The sequence below is a fragment of the Miniopterus schreibersii genome (assembly GCF_964146895.1).
Source record: "Miniopterus schreibersii genome assembly, chromosome: 10".
Classification (NCBI taxonomy): Eukaryota; Metazoa; Chordata; class Mammalia; order Chiroptera; family Miniopteridae; genus Miniopterus; species Miniopterus schreibersii.
Genome location: NC_138110.1, coordinates 3,888,100 through 3,912,991, shown reverse-complemented (window position 1 = coordinate 3,912,991; position 24,892 = coordinate 3,888,100). Strand labels below are relative to the sequence as shown.

At 42.5% G+C, this 24,892-nt stretch overlaps 2 protein-coding genes across 3 annotated transcripts in view; one reads left to right on the top strand and one right to left on the bottom strand.

Moving 5' to 3' along the window:
• Positions 1 to 13,979, bottom strand: part of LOC308562243 (serine/threonine-protein phosphatase 4 regulatory subunit 1-like) — a 66,295-nt gene extending 52,316 nt beyond the window's left edge. The window contains exons 1-2 of one of the 2 annotated variants that reach the window (XM_081148150.1): positions 13,919 to 13,979; positions 13,734 to 13,778 (exon numbers count right to left, since the gene is read on the bottom strand). In XM_081148150.1, coding sequence (XP_081004276.1) covers positions 13,734 to 13,778; positions 13,919 to 13,925 — 52 coding nt within the window. In that variant the 5' untranslated portion in view covers positions 13,926 to 13,979. Of the gene's footprint in view, positions 1 to 1,156; positions 1,203 to 13,733; positions 13,779 to 13,918 lie in introns of those variants that run through there. The other variant, XM_081148151.1, reaches the window with a different exon arrangement.
• Positions 13,980 to 14,075: 96 nt separating this feature from the next.
• Positions 14,076 to 24,892, top strand: part of RAB22A (RAB22A, member RAS oncogene family) — a 43,703-nt gene continuing 32,886 nt past the window's right edge. The window contains exons 1-2 of the mRNA XM_081148152.1: positions 14,076 to 14,370; positions 15,282 to 15,361. Coding sequence (XP_081004278.1) covers positions 14,335 to 14,370; positions 15,282 to 15,361 — 116 coding nt within the window. The 5' untranslated portion in view covers positions 14,076 to 14,334. The remainder of the gene's footprint in view (positions 14,371 to 15,281; positions 15,362 to 24,892) is intronic.

The following is a 24,892-nucleotide window of genomic DNA, read 5'->3' as shown; positions in this document are numbered from 1 at the left end:
ACTGATACTGTTTATGTTTCTATCTCCAGTGTTCAGAGCGATCACAGCCACTAGAAAGAAGTGTACGTGTGGGGAAGGGGGGGAAGGCAGGACTCTTGGAAAGAAAAACATCAGAGAGAGGATGCCTCTGTATTAAACTCGGCCCAAACTCTGTCTTGGCCCCCAAATCAAGAATTTGTGTGGCAAACTCCACAGCATAGCTAAGAGAACTGGACTGAGATTTGGGATACTATCCACTAGAGGAGAGACAGGGGTAACAATTTAACCTCAATTTAAGTGCCTACTAAAACAAAACAAAACAAAAAAATCAATACTTTTTAATGCATATAACAAATTTCAGAGATTTTATTGCATATAATATTCACAATATCCAGGTTACAATCCAAAATTACTCAATAAACAAAAAAACAGGAAAACATGAACTGGCTAAAATAGAAAAAAAATCAAAACAGATTGACTCTAAAAGGACCCAAATGTTGGAATTTCAGACAAGGATTTCAAAGCAACTATTACAACCCTGGCCCATTTGACTCAGTGGTTAGAGCGTTGTCTTGGGGACTGAAGGGTCCCAGGCTCAATTCCGGCCAAGGGTACATACCTCCAGTTGCAGGCTCGATCCCTGTCCCTGGTTGGGACACATGCAGAGGCAACCAATCGATATATCTCTCTCACATCGATGTCTCCCTCCCTCCCTTCCTCCTTCCCTCCCTCCCTATCTGAAAAGCAATGGAAAAAATATCCTCAGGTGAGGATTAAAAAATAAAATCACTATTACAAAATGCTTATGGTGTAAAGGAAAACTATGCCTATAATGAGTGAAAAGATAAGGAATCTCAGCAAATAAATGTTAACTATAAAAAGACATCAAATAAAAATTCTAAAATGGAAATAATATCTGAAACTCAAAAATTCATTGCATGAACATAACAGAATGGAGATGATAAAATAATGCCCCCAAACTCCCCAAATTTGGTGAAAGAAATAAATGTACAGAAGGATCTCAGCAAACCCCAAGAAGATAAACACACAGAAAACCACACTTGGACACATCCTAGTCAAACTGCTGATAACCAAAGATGATAATCTTGAAAGCAGCAGAGAAAAATAACCATTACATATGAGGAGTAATGATTCACATGATCTCTGTACTACTCACCAGAAACAATGGAGGCAGAAGTCCTTGGAAACATATCTTTAAAGGACTGAAAGAAAAAACTGTCAATCCACAACTTCATATCCAGGGAAATATCTTTCCCAAATGAAGATGAAATAAAAACGTCAATTTTAAAAAAACAAAAAACACCACCTAAAAATTTTTTTTGAATTTTTAAACATTTTGATTTATCTGTTTATTTTTATTAAGGTAACATTGGCTAATGACACTATATAAATTTAAAGTATTTATTTTTAATACACCCTTTAAACACAGCCAGTCAATGTACATACACTACAGAAATGCTAAAAGGAGTTCTGCAGGATGAAAAGGAATCATACCATTTGGAAATGTTGTCTTCAAAAGAAATCAAAAGCATTAGAAATGGCAAATATGTGGGTAAATTTTTTAAAACTATTTTTCCTCTTAATTTCCTCAAAACATATATGATGGCTTACAGTAATACAAAGCGGAAATTATAACTTCCTATTGTGGCATTTATAACCTATGCAGATGTACTATATAATAAAAATTATAACACAAAATAGGAGGGGAACGATGGGAACTACACAGTTGTCAGGTTTCAGCATTTTACATAAAGTGGCGCATTATTAACTCCACGTAGGCTGTTTCCGTCTCTGCAGCTAAACTCAGAGGCCCTTTAAACCCTGGGACTGTGTCATATAGAGCCTGGAACACAGCAGACACTTAATAAATACTGGTTTCTATAGAAATCAGTCTCCTGAGACTTTGATTACCAGGATTCAATTCATGAGAGTCTAGCAGCCCCTGAGAAAGCTGAGAAAATCTAGTTTCCACAAAAATGAGGTGCAGCAGTAGCCTAAAGCTACCTGCAGCTGCACCCACGTGAGTTATAAAGCAGCCAAGACATTAATTCATTCAGTTCTGCTTGCAAAAATGAGAGATCTTAGCTTCAGAAAAGAGAGAAGGCAGGTCAAAGACTATAATATAACTGCTAAAATAAAATAATGAATTCTAACATTCAATATAAAGTACATGACTTATTCAAAAATATTCAATCATCCTAACAATGAATATAGAATTAAATTTTGGCAATACATATTACATATGGAAGGAGGGGCAGAGAGGAAAGAGATATAAAATTCATCTGAAATAGTAAGAAATCTGAATTAAGGGTATTTGTTTTATTTTAAGAAATGGAATTGCAGTTTTAGTCCCCTCCAGAGCCAAAGAGATCCAGCCTCCCTGCTATTCCTGGGAGGTTCCACACTCTCAGACTCTGGCTCAGTCTTCAGCCAGCCAGGCTGCAAATCCACAGCCCGTCACCTGGCCTCTGAGGATGGACAGCTTGGGACAGGATATCTCCATGTGTGGCACATGGAAGGTCCATTCAATGTCACTAAATCACACAGTGGGAAAATTATCCCTGGCTCATTCTGACTGAATCAGAGGAAGCTTGCTCTTGCCACAGGCGTGTGAGCACTTCCTGGACACTAGTGCATCTCCCTTCCGAACAGAGCAGGTCTCAGGTTTGGAATCTTAGTAAGCAACTTGGTCTGTCTAGATTTTAATTGTTTTACTTTAAGACAATTGTTTTGTCTTATATTTTGGTGAAGTTTCACACTGAACAACTGATACAAGTCTTCTAAAATGTGTTTAAATAAAAAAATTATCTGACATGAGAAAAATACATGCGGTGTACACATAATGCAGAAATAAGACTAGCAGGACACAAACGACTGGCGTCTGAAAAACTGCATTCACGGAATCCAAGAAAACATTCCCATCAACAACAGCACGTTCCTCTGAGAACGACAGTGCCTTTTATTCCAAGTACTGAAAATCAAGCTTTTTTAATATACAAGTAGACATTTTCTCGTATGACTCACCATCCTAGCCCCTTTCAAAATGAGAAAATCCTCTGTGAGTCACATTCATAAGATTATCCATAATATTATTATTATTTACCTGGAAACAGTGTATTGGGTCTTTTGAACTACCCATAAAAGCAACAGAGTTTACTAAAATGGACATGCAAGTGAGATTTGGGTCTGCTGCCCACAAAGTGAGTAACCAGAGCCAGCATTACCTTTAAGGCAATTGTGAAGGCCTTATGGCCAGAAACCGTGATTAATAACCTCTTCCCAGGACGTTTTAATGTTTTTCTTTTATTAAGTCTTCAAAGACAAACTAAATCCATCAACAGCTGATGAGCTATATCAAGAGCACCCACCCTCTCCTCAAGTTATGACAACAAAAAATTGTCGTAACTCCAGTCATTGCCACGTGTCCCCAGTTGAGAACTGCTGTAAAAGAGAAAGACATATCAGGTGTTGTTCCTGAGCAGCCCCTGGTGAGTGGATGTCCTGCAGAGGGAGGGGTTTCAGGTCAACAGGAATGACCCGACCCGCCTTTGCCCCTCTGACTTCAACCCATGCTCTTCCTCCTGCCCTCCCTGCCCTCCCACAGCCACAAGGCTCCCTGCTAGTTCCCAAACCCTCCAGTCACTTCCTTGGCTACGGGCGACTGCCCTGCATGGCAGCTCCCTCTGCCCAGCGCTCGCCTCCCCAAGCGTCCTCGGTGGTAACTTCCTTCTCCTCTCCGAGTCTTTGCCTATTCATTCTCTCAGCAAGGTCCTCCCTGACCACCTTATATTGAAACCGCAAGCCTCCCACCCATGTCCCCCCTTACCCTGATCTACATTCTGTTTTTCCAGAGAATTCATAACCTTTTAAGACATGGAACACACACAGAATGTTTACTTCCTATGTCCACTGTTTACCAGCTGGTCCACTCTGCCCCTGCACCCACACCCAGCATAAAAATCTGTGACTGACACATTGACATGCCTGGCACACGGCAAGCACTCAATAAAAGTTGCTGAATGAATGAATGAATGGTGAAGATCTGCCAAGCTAGCTTATTGATTGTGTCTCCTGACAGTGAAAGTAGCACATAAAATGACTCCTGCTCTCACAAAGAACTTTCTAAAATGTACAATTTTAGCCACTGCTAAGAGAGCATGTTGTCTGGCAACTGTTCATAAGAACAATAAGTTGAGGTCTGCATGGTAATTTCATGAGCAGTCGATTACTTGGAGTCTCAACAACTCCAGGTTACCCAGAAGGATAGGAATCTTAAGCATTCAAGTTGGAAATGAAATATGAAGTAGCACATAAATAATTCCTTGTTCAAATTTTTTCACTGTATTTTCTCCCATTTGGGAAAAAAAAGTTACCTACTCCATTCATGAAAGCTTAATATCATGCAGGAAAGCAAAGATGTCCTCAGAAAGTACTTTCTAATAATACCTCCAGGCCTTCTTGGCTCAATTTAAAATATATTTTAAAAAATTGACCATGATTGCCTTTATGTGCTTTCTGCACTGTGATGAACTTTTGAACAAAAGCTGCTTTCTTCTAACTTTCTGTTCCATGTTAGGTTCATTGGCAAGTTTACACAGGACATCACTAACCCTTTACCAAAAATTATGAGTAATTTAAAGCTAACAAAGACCAGCAGAAGGAGGACTCAGAAGAACTGCCAGCCTGGTTCACAGGGTGGGTGGCCTCTCCTACCACACCTTAGGCTCAGCACCAACACCTGCAGCACACCATGTGAGCACTTCCCTAAGTGGTATGGCCCATGTCCCAGAGACTCTGCTGCATCTCACTCAGCTATGGTTGCCACCTGCCCTCCAGGGGACAGTTCAAATTTAGAAACCCAGCTAACAAGCTAAGGGAGGTACAGCTCATCTCCATGTCCAACCAAAACCAGGTGGTCCTGAAGCAGCAGCCCTGACTCACACAACCAAAGACAAGACCGAATCTTCTTCAATGAGGTTCTGATCAGTTTGCAAAGAGTAACAGTCCAATATCCTTTGACCCTGATGTTAGGTGACTAAGGGGGGAAAAAGGCTCTTCCCTGATTAACAGTCTCACCAGAAAAACAATCTTTGCAACTACAACTTGGGGAAAATCAGGATTTACCTTCCTCTATGCTAAGTAGTTACTCAAGGGTTATCTACTAAAAATAATGAACACTGTCAGTATTTTTATCATTTAAAACAAGCTGGGGGGTAAAATAAAGTGGATGAGGATTCCCTAGTGAAAATACACAATGGGCCTGTGAGCACTTGCCTGTGTTGTGTGTCAACGGCTTTCACAAAACACCAATCTGTCTTAAAACAGCTAAGTACAAATTAATGTTTTAAGTATAATGTTAACTGAATGTGTATACAGGTTCAAAATACAGTAGATACAATCTAATAAAAAGAGAGCAAGAAAAGAAATTGTATAGGTCATTTTACATCAAGAAAAGGATCAGAAGATCTAGTATAAAAGCAGGAGGATTTTTAACAGCGAACCTACCTCCAAATACTCTCTTCCTGCATGGCTAACTTCGTGTGACAACAGGAAACTGTAACTCAATATTCAACAGAAGACGTGATCAGAGATGAGAATGACATGGTCCCCCAAATCCAAAAGCTCCCAAGGGAACACGATCATCATACACATAACAACCCACAATTCTCCCACAGCTAGAGCCACAGGATACAGGTGTAAACAAACTGGGGAAGAAACCAGGCCTGCTTGGAAAAGGGAGAAGATGGGGAGATGCTTCCCTGAACCGAAGCGGCAGCTGAGTTAGGTTCTGAAGATCAAGTGGGAATCCACCACATGGGAAGAAAGAGGCGCTGGGACAGGGCGAAAGAACATTCCAGATGAAGGAGAGAATGCTGCGGACAAAGGGCATTGAGTGTCCATCTGCTTCCTTGCAGTGGTTCCAGGAAGTCAGAGATCTCCCATGGAGCCACCAAGCCCTGACTGAGCCGCCTCGCTAGAACTGGTCTTAAGTCAAAAGATGAGAAAAACTAAACACAATAAAACATACCTGGTGAGATACCTTTATCGGCCTGGACATGAACAGAGGTAGAGATGGGGGCAGAATGTTACAGCACGTCTAACCCGGCAAGCATTTTCATTAAGAATCCCTTCTCCAGGCATTCCCGATATTTACGATTCTCCATTCAACATGTCATCCTGTCACTATAACTCTAGGTGAGATATGCCACCCTGGGCCAGCCCAATTATCCATTCGATCCAATATTCTGTCTCTGACACAGACAGGACATTGGTTGGGAGAACATGATTGATGTGGCCCACTCTGTCCGTCTCAAAATGTTAGATGATTAGTGGATCACCATCAAGAAGGAGGTTATTTAGCCTATTTGCCAAATTTGTACTTAAAAAACAACAGAAGAATGTATTAATGTAGAACTTACATAATCAGTCATTTCTTGGAGCTTCTCATTAGCCACTCTTTAGTGAACAAAAACCAAGTCTTTGTAAGGCCATAAATGACTTGGGGGGAGCCAGAGTAAATCATCCATTAACGTGTTAAAGTGGTCTCATCGTTCTTGCTAACAGGCTTATAAATACAAATGCAGATTTCTAAGTTGGGACTACTTCTAATAGCTAGAGTAGACAAACCTGGCCCATCTAAAAGATAAAGAACACTTCTGATTCTTCACTGGCTTTGGGGGAAAACTGACCCTTGCACAGCGCAGGTCCTCCTTGGCTTAACTAAATTTCGACAGCAAGTTGCACGGGCAAACTTTCTCTATAGAAATGCCATTCTCTAATAAGACCCAGGCTGATTTATTAGTCCTTGTATGAGCAGGTCCATCCACTGCATAATGCTTTACATTGCAAATCTTTGAGGGCCACCGATGGTTATTACCAGTACTACACAATGGGCTGGCTGGAAAGACCAACTTAATTCATGAGCAGCCGTCCTTTCTACACCGTGCATACATGGAAATTCCTCTCTGATTTGTGGCTTTAATCACAGTTTCCAAAATCTGTCGTTATTTACGAGTCTGACTTTTACACTGACGGTCAATGGGAAACATTTTCTCAGGTTACCTGACAGGAAAGAACTCTGCGGGCCAGGCGGAGAGTGCGCTCCGCTCCGTTTGGATACCGCGCGCCTGTTTTCCTGCCTACTCAGCGGGTGGGGACAGAGTTGGAGGAGAGGGGGCACTAGAGTCTACACTGTACTAATGAATGGAATAGTATTACCTTAAAATGCAGCAACTTCTCTAGTCAGCCTCGAGGCAGATTGCAAGAGGAAAAAAAGGTTATAAAAGAACACCTGTATGTGCATGTGGGTGACTATCTTCCTACTGTTCAAAATATTTGAAACAATCAAGTAATGCTGACCAGTGTGAAGTCACTTCTCTACTGACCCTTAACCAAACTGTTGGGAAGATAGCTTTCTTCCTTCTGGAAAGCAGCCAGCTCTGCCCTGGATGCAGCAAGTCCCACTCCTGTGCAGTCCCATTCCTGTCGTACAGCCCACACTTCGCACTCATCTGCCCTCTTTTTGCTCTCTACCATCTTTCCCTTTTTACCGACTCCTTCCCCACAGTTCACAGTTACGCTTCCCCATGCCTTGATTTTAAAATCAATACTTTGGGGGAGAAAATGAAGTATAACATTCATATAGAAAAGTGTACAAATAATGAATTTTCACAAACTAAACATGCCTGAGTAACCAGCACTCAGCTCAAGAAGAAATTCTACCACCCTAGCCAGTTCTGGTCAGTGGTTAAAACATCAGTCCAAGGACTGAAGGGTCCTGGGTTCAATTCGGCCAAGGGCATGTACCCCAGTTGCAGGCTTGATCCCCAGCCCTGGTTGGGGCGTGTATCTACTCTGGCAACCAATGGATGTGTCTCTCTCACATCAATGTTTCTCTCTCTCTCTCTCTCTCTCTCTTTCCTTTCCACTGTCTCTCTCTGAAAAGCAATGGAAAAAATATCCTCGGGTGAGGATTAAAAGAAAAAAAAAAAGAAAGAAAAACTTCTACCAGCATCTCCCAAAGCCCCTCCTGCTCCCTCCACTTCCTTCACCCCTGAAGTGACCACTCCCCTGCCTCCCAACTGCCTAAATTAGCTTTGCTTGTCTTGCCCTCTGTATAAAAAGAATCGCACGATTTGCACCCTTCAGTGTCTGGCTTCTTTCACTCATCATTATGTTCGTAAAGTTCATCCATATTTTCCTAGAGTTGTAGATCACTGGCTCTTACAGCTGCATAGTTTTCTACTGTGTAAACATAACCACAATTTATAACCCATTGTACTCATGATAGAATCTGGGTGGGTTCCATTTTTTGACTATTAAGTATAGTGCTGCTATGATCACATCTCTTTGAAAACAGATAATCATGTTTTGTTGGGCATATAACCAGGAGTGGAATTGTTGGGTCATTCAAATCCTTTTTTTAAAAAGATTTTCAGAGTAGATACAAATAATGCAAATGTGTTCTAGGCTCTTCTACCCAAGAAGAAAAGCAATCAACCTCAACCCTTCTAGCCCCTCCAGCTGCTGATTCTTGAAAAGCTGTTTCCCTTGCCAGGTTGTTAGTTCCCAAAAGAAGTGGTAGCTTTTGTACCTCTGCCTGGGTTGCTTCCTAAGATAGAAATCCCAGCAAAACATCCAAGGACTCCCTACTGCCTCTCAGGTCAAGTCTAAACCCCATGGCTGATGAGGCATTCTTCCCTGACAGCCCCCAACCCCACCTCCCCACCCTCAGCCCACTCTTCCGCTCCCAGACAGCCCTTGTTCCCCAGTCTCTGACCTCACTACAACTCTACCTCCCTCTGCCCAGAATGCCCATCGCCTTCCATGGCCTGACTCAACTCAGAGGGCACCTCCCCTCCTACTGCTGGCAGATGGAGTCACTATTTTCTTAATGCCCAGCTCTTTGTTCACTCTTCTGGGCCCTCCACAGGCCACGGCTGCACCATTTCTACAGAGGCAACTCCCCTCCAGGCAACAGTGTTTCTGGGGTGAAGCCCAAGGCTTATTCATCCTTCTACCCCTAGCGCCTCCCACAGGCTGGCACCTTGGAGGACCTGGAGAAACATTTGTTACATGGATGACTCATTTCCCACATGGAAAGCAACCATCTGCCCTCATCTCTGTGTTCCCCCCATCAGGGTTAAGATTAAGAGGTGTTTTGAAGGTCAAAACCACTTTCTCTTTCATTAGCTGGGTTTTGTTGCAAATTTTCTGTTTAAAATATCTTAATTTGTGATGTAGAAAGCCATTTTAAATTCTTTTTAAACAGAGACCAGTTCAAGGAATTTCTGATCATCTGTTTGGCTCACAGGAATTGGAAAATACAGACAACAAAAGTGAAACGCATTGTGATTTCTTGGAAGGGAAGCAAAAGTTGATTCCGCTTCCACCACCGACTTTTTTGTTCCTTGTCACCCTCATCCGGCTGGGAGGAAATAGGCACATGTTTTTATCCTCAGGACAGCAACTGGAAAAATGAGGCATGAAGTCTGAGCAACTGGTCAAGGGTTATTCAACAAAGCAGAGCTCAGCTCTTCAAACTGAACCTAGTGGGAAAGACAGCCTGTTAGGTTGGCTCAACTAATTGACAGACTTATGGGCTCTGATAGAATGAAATGAGCTTGATTTAGGGCAGGGGTTGGCAAACTACACCCCATGGGCCAAATCCAGCCCACTGCCTGTGTTTGTAAATAAAGTTTTATTAGGAAACAGCTATGCCTATTTGTTTATGTTCTGCCAGTGGGTGCCTCCGGGCTGTCATGGCTTCAGTGGTGACATCAGAAGAGCCTAAAATATTTACTATCTCATCCTTTACAGAAAAGGAAAAAAAAATTGACCATCTTTCATTTAGAAAATAGTTTGATGTGTGGGTTTTGTTCTATTTCCCAAGATTAACATGCTCAAGTTCCTGTTCAAACTATTTCACTTAATGGAGAAGTTGTTATTATTTTTTAATTAACAATCTTTGATTCAAGTTTATAGAAAAGAAAAAGTTCAGCGCTTTTGGTTTTAGGCTCAAATTAGTACAGTTTATGTGCTTTGGGGGCACACAGCTTGGTTGTGGTGCCTGAGAAGAACATTTTTACAAACATGGAACAAAGTGGGCAGCTGAAATGGAACTCTTTTTTTGCTCTGGAGGATGTCTTTTATTCGAGCTCAAACATATACCACTCCTTCCAATATTAAGACTCAGAGTCTACCTTTATTCTTCTGTTTTAGCTAGCTAATACTAGTCTCAACAAAGGTTCAGATATCGTTTGTTCGCAACTACTTCCAACTTCTTTCACAGATAGCTCTTAAAAACTAAACATTTGAAAAGAAAGTGTTCCCCAAATACTAATATATTCTATGAGTCTGTCTTTTGAAGCTGAATACATCCAATAATAACTTTGCAGCCAACTTCAGAACTGCAATCCAGCTCTCCAACTCTTTGTGCAGATGTTTAATCCTATATGAAACTTTCATACCATTTTTTAAAACTTTGTGTTATGGAAATTTTCAAATGTATGCAAAAACAGAACAGTATAATAAATCCCCATGTCCCTAGCAACCAGCTTTGAGTATCAAGATTCTGCTCTTTTCCCATTCATCCTTCTTCCCAGCTTTCTGCTTGTTTATTATTTGCTGCGGTATTTGAAAGCAAACCTCACACATCAAGTCATTTCACCCATAAATGCTTGTTTCTGTCTGATATGCCCCTTCTTTGAACAAAGCTGTAACACTGGGCTAAAATGTTTTATGTGTACTATCTCATCTAATTCTCCATCAATCCTATGAGTCATCTCCTATTCTCATGTCATTTTCCAGATGAAGAAGTTGGACAGAGTGAGAGAGAGATCTGCCCAAGGTGACACAGCTAAAGGTAGGAAGTGGGTCACAGGGCCTCAGGGTTCCTGCAAAATTACATCCAACAAAATTAATAATAATTCTTAACATAATGTAATACCCAGTCCAAGCTCAGTTTTCCCTAACTGCCTCAATAACATCTTTTTATAGCTGGTTTGTTCAACCAGGAATCCAAATTTGACCACATTCTATATTTTGCCACTAGGTTTCCTAGGTCCCTTTATACCTGTAACAAGTTCCCCTCAATTTTTTTTCACCCACCACTGACATACACTTATTTCTAATTGGTCAAGCAAACCTTACCAAGTATAATACCTCTTCAGCGTCCACATGCTGCGAGCACACCCAGACATGCACAGGCCTTTAAGCCCCTTAGGCACAGATTTATAGAGCTCCACCCTCCACGTGCAGTCCACCACTGGGACCACTATACCAGGCAATCCACACACTTGCTGCTCTCAAGAGGAGGAAGTTAGATTGCTTCAGCAAGCTAATTCTCTAAAATTAAATCTTTCCTATGTTGTGATGGCCCGAAGACTCAGAATGATTTAAAGAAACAAGGCATCCATTCATTAAGGCTTCTTTTTGAAGTTACCCAAATTTAATCAACAATCACAAAGTAAATCAGACAAGCCTTCTAATCCATTATTGTCACCAGTAACAACATTAATTGAACACCTAGATCATGTAGGACATTGGGTTATAAAAAGGATGACCCGTGTCCCTGCCCAAAGCCCCTTATAGCCTAAATGGTTATCACATCATTTAGACAAACATGCTCAAGGATGACAACAGGCATAGAGCAACTCAAACCGACACCATGCCCCTTCATCAGGTTAACACTGCTTGTGAGGTCCCTGGGGTGGAGTAAGATGAACAAGAGTGGGAAGGACAGAGTTTGGTAGCTAGTTCTACCATGCATGAGTGCCGCATGGGACAAGTTACTTAAACTCTGACTCCTAGTTTCATCATTTGTGAAAGAATAACCCCACCTACCTCACCAAGCAGCAGCTGTTAACACCGAATCACAAAATCTTATATGAAAGCCTAGCAATGATGATGATGATTAAAATAATAATAATAAAATCATTGAATACTCATTATGCTGGGCACTGGGCTAAAATGTTTTATGTGTACTATCTCATCTATTCCTCCATCAATCCTATGAGTCATCTCCTATTCTCATGTCATTTTCCAGATGAAGAAATTGGACAGAGTAAGTGAGAAATCTGCCCAAGCTGACACAGCTAAAGGCAGGAAGTGGGTCACAGGGCCTCAGGGTTCCTGCTGTCAATCATGGCAGGATAATGTCTCCCAAACACCACCAGTGAGGTGTAAAGGTGGGATGCAGGACAGCATAAACTATTGGTGGGGACAGGCCCTCCTTTTATGGCAATTAGAGCAATTATACTGTAAGGTCATAAGATACAGCACGCCACAGCCCACACTGGTGCTCAAACAGGAAGCCCCAGGAGGATCCTAGAATTGCCCTATTCAAGGCACGGGTATGTTCAGAGCCATAATGGTGGTTTACTTCTTAACTGGGGCAAGTCTTCAGCGAACTGCTGAAGAGTATTTAAGGCCATCTTTATTACAAGTCTCAAAAACCCAATATTTGTTGAAACAGGGCCAAAGTAAAATCATAATAATGTTTACCTATATAATCTCTTACTTCCTTTTTGTATGTATACAAAAAAGACTGAAGGAAGCTAGCCGCCAGGAAAGAGGTCCAACTGCCTGCAGCCACGGTGCTTTGAGAAGTCCACGCTAGCTAAGTGTTTCTTACATACAAGGCTTAGCACTAAATCTTTTAATTTAACCTTCACAAAAGCCTTTGTGGACCATTATGCCCATTTTACAGATGAGGTCACTGAGGTTCAGAGTGGAACAGGATTTCACCCTCTGGCCATCTGATTCCAGAACCCATGCTCCCAACCATCACCTTCAGTGCCCCTTCGAGTACCACTCTACTTTTAAAAAGTTGCCTCCCTCTAGAAGAGAAAATGTGCAGAAACAGTTTAAAACTAAAAATAAACACCAACTCTTATAATTCGGAAACTTGTAGATGGAAAAGGGACGAGCAGAGTGAGACTTCCATTAATGTTAGCTATTTTGGTCATTTGTACAGGTCCCTTCACCAGAGAGGACCCCAGAATTATCTGTTGACAAGTCTGCTCTCCCCCTGGACAGCCAGCTCCCTGAGCACCCTCCCGCATTCTGGTTCATCTGTGTAGATCCAGAACAAGTAGGTGCTCAAGAAACCTTTGATGAATGGAGAGGAAACCTTCATTCCCACAAAAGCGAACTCGCACTTCCAGGACATCCCCCCAGCCATCAGTCCTTACAGGGATTCCAAAGGAAAGGAGGGGGCAGGCAGGGGCAAGTGAAGGAGACCCATCCCAGGAATATGGGTGCCAGTGATCAACTGAGGACCAGAGACGGAGCTGGGCGTGTGCCAAGGACGCGCGGAGGTCTGCGGGGTCCCGGGGCCGGCGGCGCGGAGCGCAGGACACCCCCACTCCGTTCCGCAAGGTCCCGGGGCGCAAGCAGAGGCCCTGGGGAAACCCCCCGCGCCCCCAAGGAGGCCGTCTCCCCCCACCCACCCCGGGCCTCCGCTAGAGGAGGAGGATGACGAAGAGGAGGAGACAGGAAGTCAGAAGTTTCCCAACAACCAAACTCCTCACCCGAGGGGAGGGCTCCCCATCCTCGGCCGCCCCGCCCAGGGAGGAGGAGCCACCACCAGCGGATCAAGACAGTTGGGGGTCCCACTCCCAGGGTCCCAACAAGGAGGATCCGGCCTGTAGCACCACCCTGGCGGTCCGTGCACCCAGAATTGTTGAGAAAAGCTCCCAGGGAGGGGTGGGGGCGCCCCAACTGTTACTTACAATCGTCTAAGTCATCCTGCAAGTCCACAAAGTACAGGGGGATCTCTGAAAACCAAGAGACACAGGAGTTACGAGGGGGCTGCGGCAGCGGGCTCAGCGGCGGGCGGGGAGGGGGGTCCCCGGGCCTCGCTGGGGGGTCGCCGCTGAGGAGGAAGGGGACGCCCCCGGTGCCCAGCCCCACTTACCCGCCATCTTGGGATGGGCCTGGAGGCGCGGCCTGTGGCGGGGCCACGCCCCCGCCTCCGGCCACGCCCCCGGATCCACGCCTCCCTCCCCGCCTCGCGGCGCCAGCAGCGCCCCGCCCTCGCGGCGAAGGTGGCTGCCGAGGTGGGCGAGGAGGTCAGGTGACCCGGCCGGCGTCCGAAGATGGCGGCGGCAGCGGCGCTCGGGAGGCCCCGGCACCGTCCCGGCTGCTAGGCGGGTCCCGCGCGGCGGGTGGCGGCCGGGCCGGGCCGAGGGCGGGCTAACGGGCGGCCGCCGCGTCTGCGCGCCCCGCGGCCGGGGCTGGGCCGTGCGGCGACGCCGCGGAATGCCCGTGCTGGGCCTGGCCTGTCCCTCCTCCACTTAGGGCGGCGGCGGGCCCGCGCCCGGGCTCCCGGCCATGGCGCTGAGGGAGCTCAAAGTGTGTCTGCTGGGGGTGAGTGGCGGCGGGCCGGCCGGGAGGGCGGCGGGAGGCCGGGCGGGCCGCGCGGCCGGGGACCAGGCGTGCCCACGTCCCGTCCGCCCTGCCCCCAGCCTCCGCGCGGGCGCCGCCTTCCGCCCGGGACCCTCCCTGAGCCCGGTGCTGAGGGTCCTGCTGGCGGGAGCGACCCTCCCCCGCCCCTGCTGCAACCCCAGGGCTCTTCCCGCCCCCCCAAAGCCAAGAGCTCTCCCTGCCTCCCCCTTGCATCTAGGTTAAGAGTAGCTGTAAGTAGTTTCCTACCCAGGTACTAGAGTTGGCCAAGTCTCCCGAAGTAAAACCAACAACTGGTCCTTGGGTTCTGCAAGCAGCATGAGCCTCCTTCCCTGTCATTTTGGTGTTTTTGAACTTGTGGGTTCACCCTGACACTTCTCACTTATTTTCCTGGAAGGACGTTCAAAGCCGAAAACCCCAAAACTGTGAAGCCATCGCTTCCTGTCTCTTAGGGGCAGTGGTGCCATTTCGGAGCGCGCTTCCTGGAGTTGCTCTGGTTCCAAAACTAGCCTTTCCTGTCCCAAGCAGCAGGGAGGGGCTGGGATCAGCCCGGGACTACCCAGAAGTAATGCAAAAGTTCCTAGTTTACTTTATACAGTTAAAAAGAAAGTGAGTTTGTCGGTGTTCACACGAAGCAGAAACTTGGGGTGTTTCGAAGCTTCTAAAGTCTTAAAAACGGCAAAATCCCTCTCCTACAATACATTTGAAATCTCCTAATTACTCCCATTGAATCCTTATGAAAACCTCCATTGTGTCCCTTAACTTCTAAAAATTTGCCCAAGATGAGTTTTCTGAAATCCTGAACTTATGGCACAAGGTAGCTTTTTGGATCTGCAAGCAGCTAGCCCTTACTCATCCATACCATTCTCTTTCAGGATACCGGTGTGGGCAAATCAAGTATTGTATGGCGGTTTGTGGAAGACAGTTTTGATCCGAACATCAACCCAACTATAGGGTAAGAGATGAAATTTATTGAATATATATCTCATGATGTGTCAAAAGTCCTTCCAAATAAGTGTGTTCCGGGGTAGGCCTCACCGTTGTACATGCTAGTGAATTCGGAGACATTGGTTCCTGTCATCTCTGAAAGAACTTGAGATCGAGTACAGTGAGGATTGCTGTGTTTTAAGAAAATTACCTTTTGATTTGTGAGGAGTGAAAACTTCAAAATGAAAATAGGAATTAAAGTCTAGAAGATACATAGAACCTTCGGTCTATGTCTCAGCAGTAGTTACACCTTGAAATAAGGCAGAAAAAAACAGGTCTGGATACTGGGTATTTTTTCACACATGTCAACCAAAAGACATTTTGATGGTTTTCATTCTTCCTGCAAAGTCAAAGAGTAGATCCTGAACCCTTCTCACACATTCATGCTCTAGTAGTGATAATTGGTTAATTAATGAATGTTGAAATGTAAGATTTTTTTTAGGGTGTCTGGTTCTTCGGATAAGTGACATTGACTGGAAGTAGGTTTTTGACTCAGAAAACCTTTCAGGGTATTTAAATATAATATTAATACTTTCTCTGTGAGTTGTGTTTAATACTGTGTTAGGCTTGTAAAATTAAATCGCTTTAATGCTATTTTTACTGCAAACCTCCAAGCAAATGGTTCCTTTTTACTACAAACCCCCAATCAAATGGTTCCATTGAAAGAGGAGGTCAATTCTGCCTGATAGAGAAACATATTACTGCATACACATACACATTTGAAGGCCTGGAGGTGAAACTACCACTAACTGTCCAAAATTCAAATGACTTTCAATATCCTCCAAAAAAGAACTGTTTATAGCATGTTTAAAGCATGACCTCATCCTCCTCAGAGCTGGTCCGTTGCTACCTGCATGGGAAAGTGAAGTGACAGGAAATGATAGCAGGAAGTGCTGGTGACTCAGTGAGTGACACACCTGATACCTAGTCAGAGCTGAAAACACAGCTCTGAAGTACCCAAGTGCTCCCTCAAATAAGGAGAGAAAAGTGAAAGGTATGTTTGTGGCAGTTGTGAGGCCCAAAGCCCTGTCCTGGGTGTCCCCTCCTTCCTGTTTGCCAGCCCTCCCAGTCTGACGCATGCTGGGCTTCTAACCTCCTCGATCCTACTCTCCTCACCGGATGGCCTTGGCTCACATTTCACAGGAGAAAGGAATACAAGACTTTCCCCTTATTTCCTTCCACCTTCCTTGTTCCCTCATCCTCAGCAGGTGTCTTCCTCTGTCATGACCCACCTCCCACACACCTGAGCCCTGGAGCCGCCCTCTTCCTCAGTTCTCCCTTTTCTTCCCCAGCCCTGCCTTGTCACAGCATGCAAACATGCTTCTAATGTACCTGTCCATGAAGACAGTACAATTCTCCAAGCCTGCCGCTCAAATTGTGAAGCTCTTAAAAGAGAAGTTACTACTTCCTCAACTGAAGCTTACTTCTCAAACCGCTGTTATCTCAGTTCCACCCCCACCATTCCACTCAAACCACCTCCCCTGAGTATCAGTTTCCATCTAACTACCAAAACCGGTAGTTAAAGAAAAAATTATATTCCAGGTGCTAAATTGGCTGCTGGTGATTTAGACCCGGGGTCAACAAACTATGGCCATAGGAAGAGAACTAGGCACTCCTGTTTTTGTAAATAAAGCTTTATTGAAACACAGTCACGTCCATTCATTCACATATTGTCTCCACTGCTTTGGGGCTCCAATGGCAGAGCTGAATAGTCATGACTTAGACCCTGTGGCCCGAAACGCTGAAGATGTTTACTGTTTGGCCCGTGTCAGAAAAAGTTTGCCAATCCCTGATTTAGATAAACTTGGCATCTGCCTTCATGGACCTGACCTACAGGGAGGAGAGTCTATAAGTTGTATACAGGAAGTGATTTATTTGACCATTTTCTTAAAACATTTTTAAGCTTCTGTTTGAGCAGACCAGTGCAGAATCTAATTACTTTTATGAGCTATAGATCTAAAAATGATTGTGGGACCATATGTTCTCTGTCTGATGTGGTGACTTACGTTATTAAACCTTTTCTAAAAGGTTCACTATAAAAGCTGAAACACATTCTTAGCTTTTAATCTACCTGACTCTCAGAAGCCTTTTAAGGAAAAAATATATAATATGCAAAGGAGGCATTTTTTGTATTTGTCAATAAAATGGAAGTTTGACTCGTTAAAAAAAAACCACGAAGTGTGGAGTGAGAGCACATAAGGGGCCTAACATATGCTTAAGGAAATGACTGATTCCTAAGGGAACAGTGAAGGTATTGAACACTTGGAAGCCCTGATATTTAAATACTGAAAAATGAGTGGATTATACGTCAATAAAAGTTTAAGGAAAAAAGGTTTTTGAAGAGTGAAAGTTAACTAGGTGGTGTTGAGGGAGGTGAGTGGCATGGGGGAGGGCGTGTTGGAGGGGTGACCAGGAAGCTGGTGAGGCAGCTGGGGCTGGGCCCTGGAGATGAGTGGAGGCTCCCACATCACACGATGCCTTGGAATGAAACTCCTGTGTCTTTCCTACTTCTCTTCCTGTGTTCATGACCAGGCTGCCTCACTGTTCTCTCCTGACTTTACTCCCACTTACTTAGTACATGGTAGTCTTCCCCAAGCTGTGTCTTGCTCTCATTCCCTTCCACAGCTCAGCTCCACCTGTGTAGGTAGACTCAAAGTCTGCTTCTCCAGCCTTTCTCCTAAGGACCAGTCCCCTATTTCCAAGCCATGATCTGGACCTTGTCTCCTGCAGAACTCGATGTCAATCCCTCCTCAATTCCTGTATCCCTCACTCCCATATTCATGCCCTTCCCTAATGGGCCAAATGGGGGAAGACCATGAACCCTGAAGAACCATCCTGCCTGGACTTAAATCAGGGCCTCAACCATGTGCCAGCTGGGAGAACTTCCAGGCAATTGACTGAGCCTCCCTCTTGGTGATTGGGAGATGATAGTCATGCCTGCCTCCTGGGATAGTTGGGGACACACCGGATGTGTACAGGAAGTGTGCAGTGAGTATTGGTGGTTGGTATTAGTACTGTGTTCAGATTCCATTTGTCATCACACCCTTCTCCACCCACCCATTCTACTTCCCTAGCACAGTCTACCTCTGTCCAGTTACTGGGACCAGGCCCCTCCTCACTATCCCACAGCTAGAAGCCCTCATCCTGCCTTACCTAGACTGTTGTGCCACCTTCTGTCCCACTTCCACCCAGTTCTCATTGCTGTTTAAGGCTCTTTAAAAACAAGTCTGATTTCCCCTGCTCAAAACCTTGACAGGGGATACCTCTCCCAGTCTGGACCCAGCCTCATCTCACCTGCTTCCACCATGCTGTTCTTGCTCACTTCTCCCTCCTCCCCATGCACACACACCCCAAGTAATACCCTTTGCAACATGTGTGCTTTACACATACTGTTCCTTCTGCATGGGGGACCTTTTCTTTGTCCCCTGGATAAGTGCCTGTTTATTTGTTAAGATTCAAGTTCTTCTTTTGGCCCCTCTAAAAGTTGCAAACTCCATTGCCAACAGGGGCCTGGCAAGAATATAAATGAGGGAGATGGCCCAGATGGAAGAACTTGAGGGTCTCAGGTATAAACTGCTCAGATTTTCTGCCTTCCCTACACCATACTCCCGTTATCTTCTTACCTTCATGGGGACTTCAGTCTCGTGGTTCCTCATCCCATGATCCTCCCTTTCTATGTACAATTCCCAGCTAGACCCTGCCGATTTCAGATTCTTGCTTGATAACCTAATTCATTTTGTGGCTTCAGGTTGCATCCATAGCAGGGATTTTCAAAGCTGAGGCTTTTTTCAGATGTATACATGCCTATGGCCCCTCCTCCCACAGTATATATACACCAAGGAAGACATGGCCCCCATTAAAGTCACCGTGGTAGTGAGCTGCATTCACTAATGGGAGCATATTGTATCCTCAAGTGTGCTGGGATGAGAAAAAGTTGACAATTATAAAAAATTTTACTTCTTCCTTTCCAATCTATATGCCTTTTATTTCTTTTACTTGTCTTATTATATTAGCTAGGACCTCTAGTACTTTGTTTTTTTTAATTCTCATCTGAGGAAATTTTTTCCATTGCTTTTCAGAGAGAGTGGAAGGGGGGAAGAGAGAGAGAGAAACATTGATGTGAGAGAGAGACATCGATTAGTTGCCTCCTGTACCAGGGTCCTGGATGGAGCCTGCAACCAAACCCAGGACCCTTCAGTCCAGGGCTGATGCTCTAACCACTCAGCCAAACTGGCCAGAGCCCTAGTACTTTATTTTGAACTGGTAGGAAAGATAGTCTTACCTTATTTCCAACCGTGGGGGAAAGCATTCAGTCTTTTATCAGTAAGTGAGATGGCTGGGCTCTAGATTTGTGTTGTTTGTTTTTTAATATATATATATATTTTTAATTGATTTCAGAGAGAGGAAGGGAGAGGAAGAGAGAGATAGGAACATCAGTGATGAAAGAGAGTCATTGGGGGTCAAGCCCACAACCCAGGCATGCGCCCCAAACCATGACCACCTGGTTCATGGGTTAATGCTCAACTACTGAGTCTCACCAGCCAGGCGGCCTCTAGGTTTTTTATAGGTACCCACATGATCCGGCGTCGAATGTTCTTGTCTACCCCTAAAACAATGAGATTTTTTTTATCACAAATTTTGTTGAATTCTGTCAGGTAGTTTTTTACATCTTTTGAACTGTTCTTACGCTTTTTCTTTTTTAGTCTTAAAATAGTGAATTACAACAATCTATTAAAATATTAAACCAATGTTGTGTTCCTAGGATAAATTTCTCTTGGTTATTACTATTTTAATATGTTATTGGATTTGCTTTACTAAAATTTTGCTAAGGATTTTTGCCTCCATTTCACGATGGATATTGATCTGTAGTTTTCTCTAATATCTTTCTCTAGATTGGGTATCAGGGGATCGTAAAAGAAGATGAGAAGTGTTTCTTCCTCTTCCACTTTTCTGGAAGAGTTTATGTAGAATTGATACTGTTTCTTTCTTAAAGGTTTGGTATAGTTCACCAGTGAAGCCCATCTGAGCAAGGAGCTGTCTTTGTCAGAAAAATTTTAACTACAGATTCAATTTCCTAACTAGATATAGGCCTAGTTCATTTCTTCCTGAGTATGCTTTGGTAGTTTGTATCTTTTAAGGAATTTTTCCTTGTATCTATGGGGGTTTTTTTTCCAATTTCTTGGAATAAAGCTGTTTATAATATTCCTCTGTTACCCTTTTAATGTCTTTAGGATCTGTTCAGCTCCTAATTGATAAATACATCAATTTTAATGCTCTGCTTAAAGAACCAGTTTTTTATTTTATTAATATTTCTCTTTTCTGTTTCATTGATTTTTAAATTTTATTTTGATGGGTCTTTTCCCCTTCTTTTACTGATTTTGGCTCAATTCATTCCTTTTTGTGTGTGTGTGTTTTTTTGGTTTTTTAGCTGGAAGTTTAGAATATTGATTTTTAAGACGTTTTTTGTTTTTTTATATGAGCATTTAGAACTATAAATTTCCCTGTAAGTACTGGTTTAAGTGAATTCTACAGATTTTCATGTTGCGTTTTCATTTCCATTTAGTTCAAAGTATTTATTTCCCTTGTGACTTGTTTGACGTGATCGAGTTTTAAAAATGTGTTTTCTAACTTCCAGTTATTCGGGGATTTTCCAGAAATTTTTCAATTATTGGTTTCTAGTTTAAATTTGTTGTTACCAGAGAATGTACTCGCTATTATTTCAAACCTTTTACATTTGACATTTAGTTTATGGCCTATAATGTCGTTTTTGTGAATGTCCCATGTATACTAGGAAAGAATGTGTTCTGCTGCTGTTGTGTAGTGTTCTGTGAATGTTGAATAAGTCATCTTGGTTGATAGCACTGTTCCTGTCTTCTGTATCCTTACTGAAACCCTCTTATTTCCAGTAAAAGAAGTGTTTAGTGGGTCAGTTGGTGGAACATTGTCGTCCCATGCACCAAAAGGTTGTGGGTTTGATTCTGGTCAGGGTACATCAAACCTGGTCAGGGTACATACCTGGCTTTCAGGTTTGATCCCCAATTGGGGAGGACACGGAAGGCAACCAATCGATGTTTCTCTCTCCCACTGTCTCCCCCTTCCTGTCTCTAAGCATGTCCTCAGGTGAGGATTGGGGGGGGGGGGGGCAGTGTGCCCGGCCAGTGTGGTTCAGTGGTTGAGTGTTGACCTAGCAACCAAGAGATCACAGTTCAATTTCCAGTAAAGGCACATGTCCGGGTTGCGGACTTGATCCCCAGTGGGGCCGTGCAGGAGGCAGCTGATTGATGATGTTTCTCTTATTGATGTTTCTATCCCTCTATCCCTTTCCCTTCCTCTCTCTCTAAAAGTCAATAAAAAAACATTTTTTTAAAAAAGTGTTTGAGATTCAACTGTAATTAAGGATTTGCCTATTTCTCTTTCTGTTTAATCTATTTTTGTTTATGTATTTTGAAGCTCTTATTATTCAGTGTATTGTATATACATGTAGCATTGTTTTTCTTGATAACTTGACCCCTTCACCATCATGTAATGTCTCTCTTACTCCCTCGTAATGGTTGTGGTTCCGAATTCTGTTTTGCCACATGTTAATACAGGCTGCTCAGCTCTCTTGATTAGTGGTTGTGTCTTTTTACCATCCATTTACATTCACCCTCTTTATATCCATGTATTTAAAGTGGGTTTCTTACAGACAGCATTATGGGTCCTGCTTTTATATAATCTGACAGTCTCTGCCTTTTAATTGGAGTGTTCAGAAGACCTGCACTATTTAATACAATTGTCAATAGACACGTGGCTTTATTGAAATTTAAGTTAAAATTTAATATGCATCCCCTCAGTCATACTAGCTACCTTTCAGTCTTCATTTTAGAAGACTCTGTTGTAAAGTACTCGTTTAGATAATTTTTATTATAACTATCAATATGTTTTGGCTTAAATCTACCATCTTGGTATATTTTTGTTTGCGCCATGTTAATGATTCCATTTTGTCTGCACTATTGGCTTATTAGCTGCACCTCTTTGTTTTATTGTTTTAGTGACTATACTAGAATGTACAGTATAGTTCTTTATCAGTCTACTTTCAATTAATATACAATTTCGCATATAGCATTAAGCACCTTACAAAAGTATACAGTGTTTTCATTTCCCTTCTTGTCCTTTTTGCTATTGTCATATATTTTATTTCTGCATCTTATAAAATCCACAATACATTAAAAAAAATTTTTTTAATCCTCACCTGAAGATATGTTTATTGATTTGAGAGAGAGAGGAAGGGACTGAGAGAGAGAGAGAAATATCAATGTGAGAGAGAAACATAAACTGGTTGCCCTATGTATGCTTCCCAACCAGGGATGGAACCCGAAACCTAGGTATATGCCCTGACTAGGAATCGAACCCACAACCTTTTTGGTATATGGGTCAACACTCCAACCAACTGTGCCACCCGGTGGGGTCACAGTGCACTTTCTATTCTTTAGTGATCTTTTAAAGAGACTATTAGTCTTTTTTTCTCTGTGCATGTACCAATATCACTGTTTCTTAATTTCTGTATCTTTGTAGTAAGTCCTGATGTCCATGATGTGAATCTTCTGTGTTATTGTTAGAGAATGTCTTGACTGTTACTGGCCTGGAACATTGCCGTATACACATTAAAAATCACCCTATCTGTTTTCACACACACCAACCACTCATTCTCACTGTATTTTTGATTGGCATTCCACTGAATTTATAGGTTGGTTTGGAAAGAAATGACATCTTCATGATATTGAATCTTCTAATATGTGAATATAGATTATGCTTTCATTCATTAGGCCTTTTTATTTTCTCTCAGTATTTTTTTCTGCTTCTCTGTGTAGTGGACTTGCAAATCTTTCATGAGATTTACCCCACGGGGTTTGATGTTTTAATTCAGTTTTATGCTATTAATGTGCTAAATAATATTGCTTTGAAATATCTTCATTTCTAATCTTTAAATTTTTTATTTCTTATTTTATTGAATCAGGTATGATCTCCAGTACGGTGTTGAATAGAAATGGTGGTACTGGATATTCTTATCTTATTCTGCTTAGAGGGAAAAGTACGTATTTTCTTAGAGGAAAAGCTTTCCCTATCATCCCATTAAATATACTTGCAGGTTTTTGTACATACCCCTTACCACATTACAGAAGTGTCCATCTTTTCATCATTTGCTGGATTTTTTTTTTACATGAATAACGAAAGAATCAAAAGATTTTTCTGCCCTACCCAGTTTGGCTCTGGTTAGAGTTTCGGCCCACAGACTGGAGGGTCCCGGGTTTGAAATATCTTTATTTCAAGAGCAAGAGCACATACCTCGGTTGCAGGCTCCATATCCGGCCCAGGTCGGGGCACGTGCAGGAGGCAACCAATTGATGTGTCTCTCTCTCCCTCACATTGATGTTTCTCTCTCTCTCTCTGTCTCTCTCTCAAAAGCAATGGAAAAAATATCCTAGGATGAGGATTAAAAAAAAAGATTTTTCTAATCTATTGGGTTGAACACATAATTATTCTTTTATGCTGTTGATGGGGTAAATTACATTGTTGAATTTTCATGAAATAAATCCAGTGAGATCATGATACATATTCTTTTTATATGTCGCTGGCTTTAGTTTCCTATCCTTTGGGGGGATTTTTGTGTATATTTGTGAGATTGTCATGTAATACTCCTTTCTATAAAGTACATATCAGATTTGGTATCAGGGTTGTGCTTGCCTTATAACACTAGTGTGGAAGAGTTTTATAAAATTTCTCTTATGTCTTCCTTAAATAATTAGGAAAATTCATCAGTGATGCCTTCTGAGCTACGAATTGTCTTTGGGTAATAGAGATTAAGTAGTTAGTTTCTTTGATAGTTGTAAGATTATTCATATTCAGATTTTTTTGTATTGGTTTTGATTGTGGGTTTGTTTTGTTTTTTTTAGGAATTTTGACTTGAAAATATACTTTCTCCATTTATTGGCATAGAGATGTTTAGATTCTATACTGATAGCCCTTTTACATTTTTCACATTAGTTTTGCCTTTTATCAACTCTAGAGTATGTCTGCTCTCTATTTCATTAATTTCTACTCTTGATTTATTGTTTCTGTCCCGTTCAGTGTGTGGTTCTTTTTCTAACCTCTTGATATACATAATTATCTCACTGATTTTCAATCTTTAGTTCTTTCATTTTTATTCCTTATATTTTAAAACCTTAACTATGGCTTTTGTTAAATCCAACAATCTTTTATATATCATAATTTCATTATTGTTTAGTTCAAAATATTTTTTAATATCTAATATTATTTCATCTTTGATCTAGGTGTCATTTAGATGTGTGTTTCTCAATTTCCAAACATAGGGAAATTTTCTAGTTAACTTTGTTAATTACTGGCATAATATATTAAAGTGAGAGAGCATAGTTGAAATGATTTAAATCCTTTAAAATATTATAACATTTTCTATGTGGCCCAAATATGTTGATTTTGATCAGTGTTCCATATGTGTTTG